Source organism: Seriola lalandi, unplaced genomic scaffold (genome assembly GCF_002814215.2).
Source record: "Seriola lalandi dorsalis isolate HSWRI2012SDOR001 ecotype SW California unplaced genomic scaffold, Sedor1 jcf7180001998614, whole genome shotgun sequence".
NCBI lineage: Eukaryota > Metazoa > Chordata > Actinopteri > Carangiformes > Carangidae > Seriola > Seriola lalandi.
In genome coordinates this window covers 1-343 of record NW_019469277.1, presented here as the reverse complement: position 1 = coordinate 343, position 343 = coordinate 1, and the positions used below count along the sequence as shown (strand labels likewise).

General features: G+C 59.2%; 1 protein-coding gene across 1 annotated transcript; it reads left to right on the top strand.

Moving 5' to 3' along the window:
- Nucleotides 1-11: 11 nt before the first annotated feature.
- Nucleotides 12-337, top strand: LOC111661744 (histone H2B 1/2-like; the record flags this gene model as incomplete). Its single annotated transcript, XM_023415410.2, has 1 exon — nucleotides 12-337. A coding segment is annotated over exon 1 (311 nt), but the record flags the coding sequence as incomplete, so codon positions are not given.
- Nucleotides 338-343: the final 6 nt, after the last annotated feature.

The following is a 343-nucleotide window of genomic DNA, read 5'->3' as shown; positions in this document are numbered from 1 at the left end:
TTGCTGTGAAGCTCTGAATAACCAGGATGCCTGAACCCGCCAAGTCCGCCCCCAAGAAGGGCTCCAAGAAAGCTGTGACCAAGACCGCAGGCAAGGGCGGCAAGAAGAAGAGGAAGACCAGGAGGGAGAGCTACGCCATCTACGTGTACAAGGTGCTCAAACAGGTGCACCCTGACACCGGCATCTCCTCCAAGGCCATGAGCATCATGAACTCCTTCGTCAACGACATCTTTGAGCGCATCGCTGCCGAGGCGTCTCGTCTGGCTCACTACAACAAGCGCTCCACCATCACCTCCAGGGAGATCCAGACCGCCGTGCGTCTCCTGCTGCCCGGGGAGCTGGC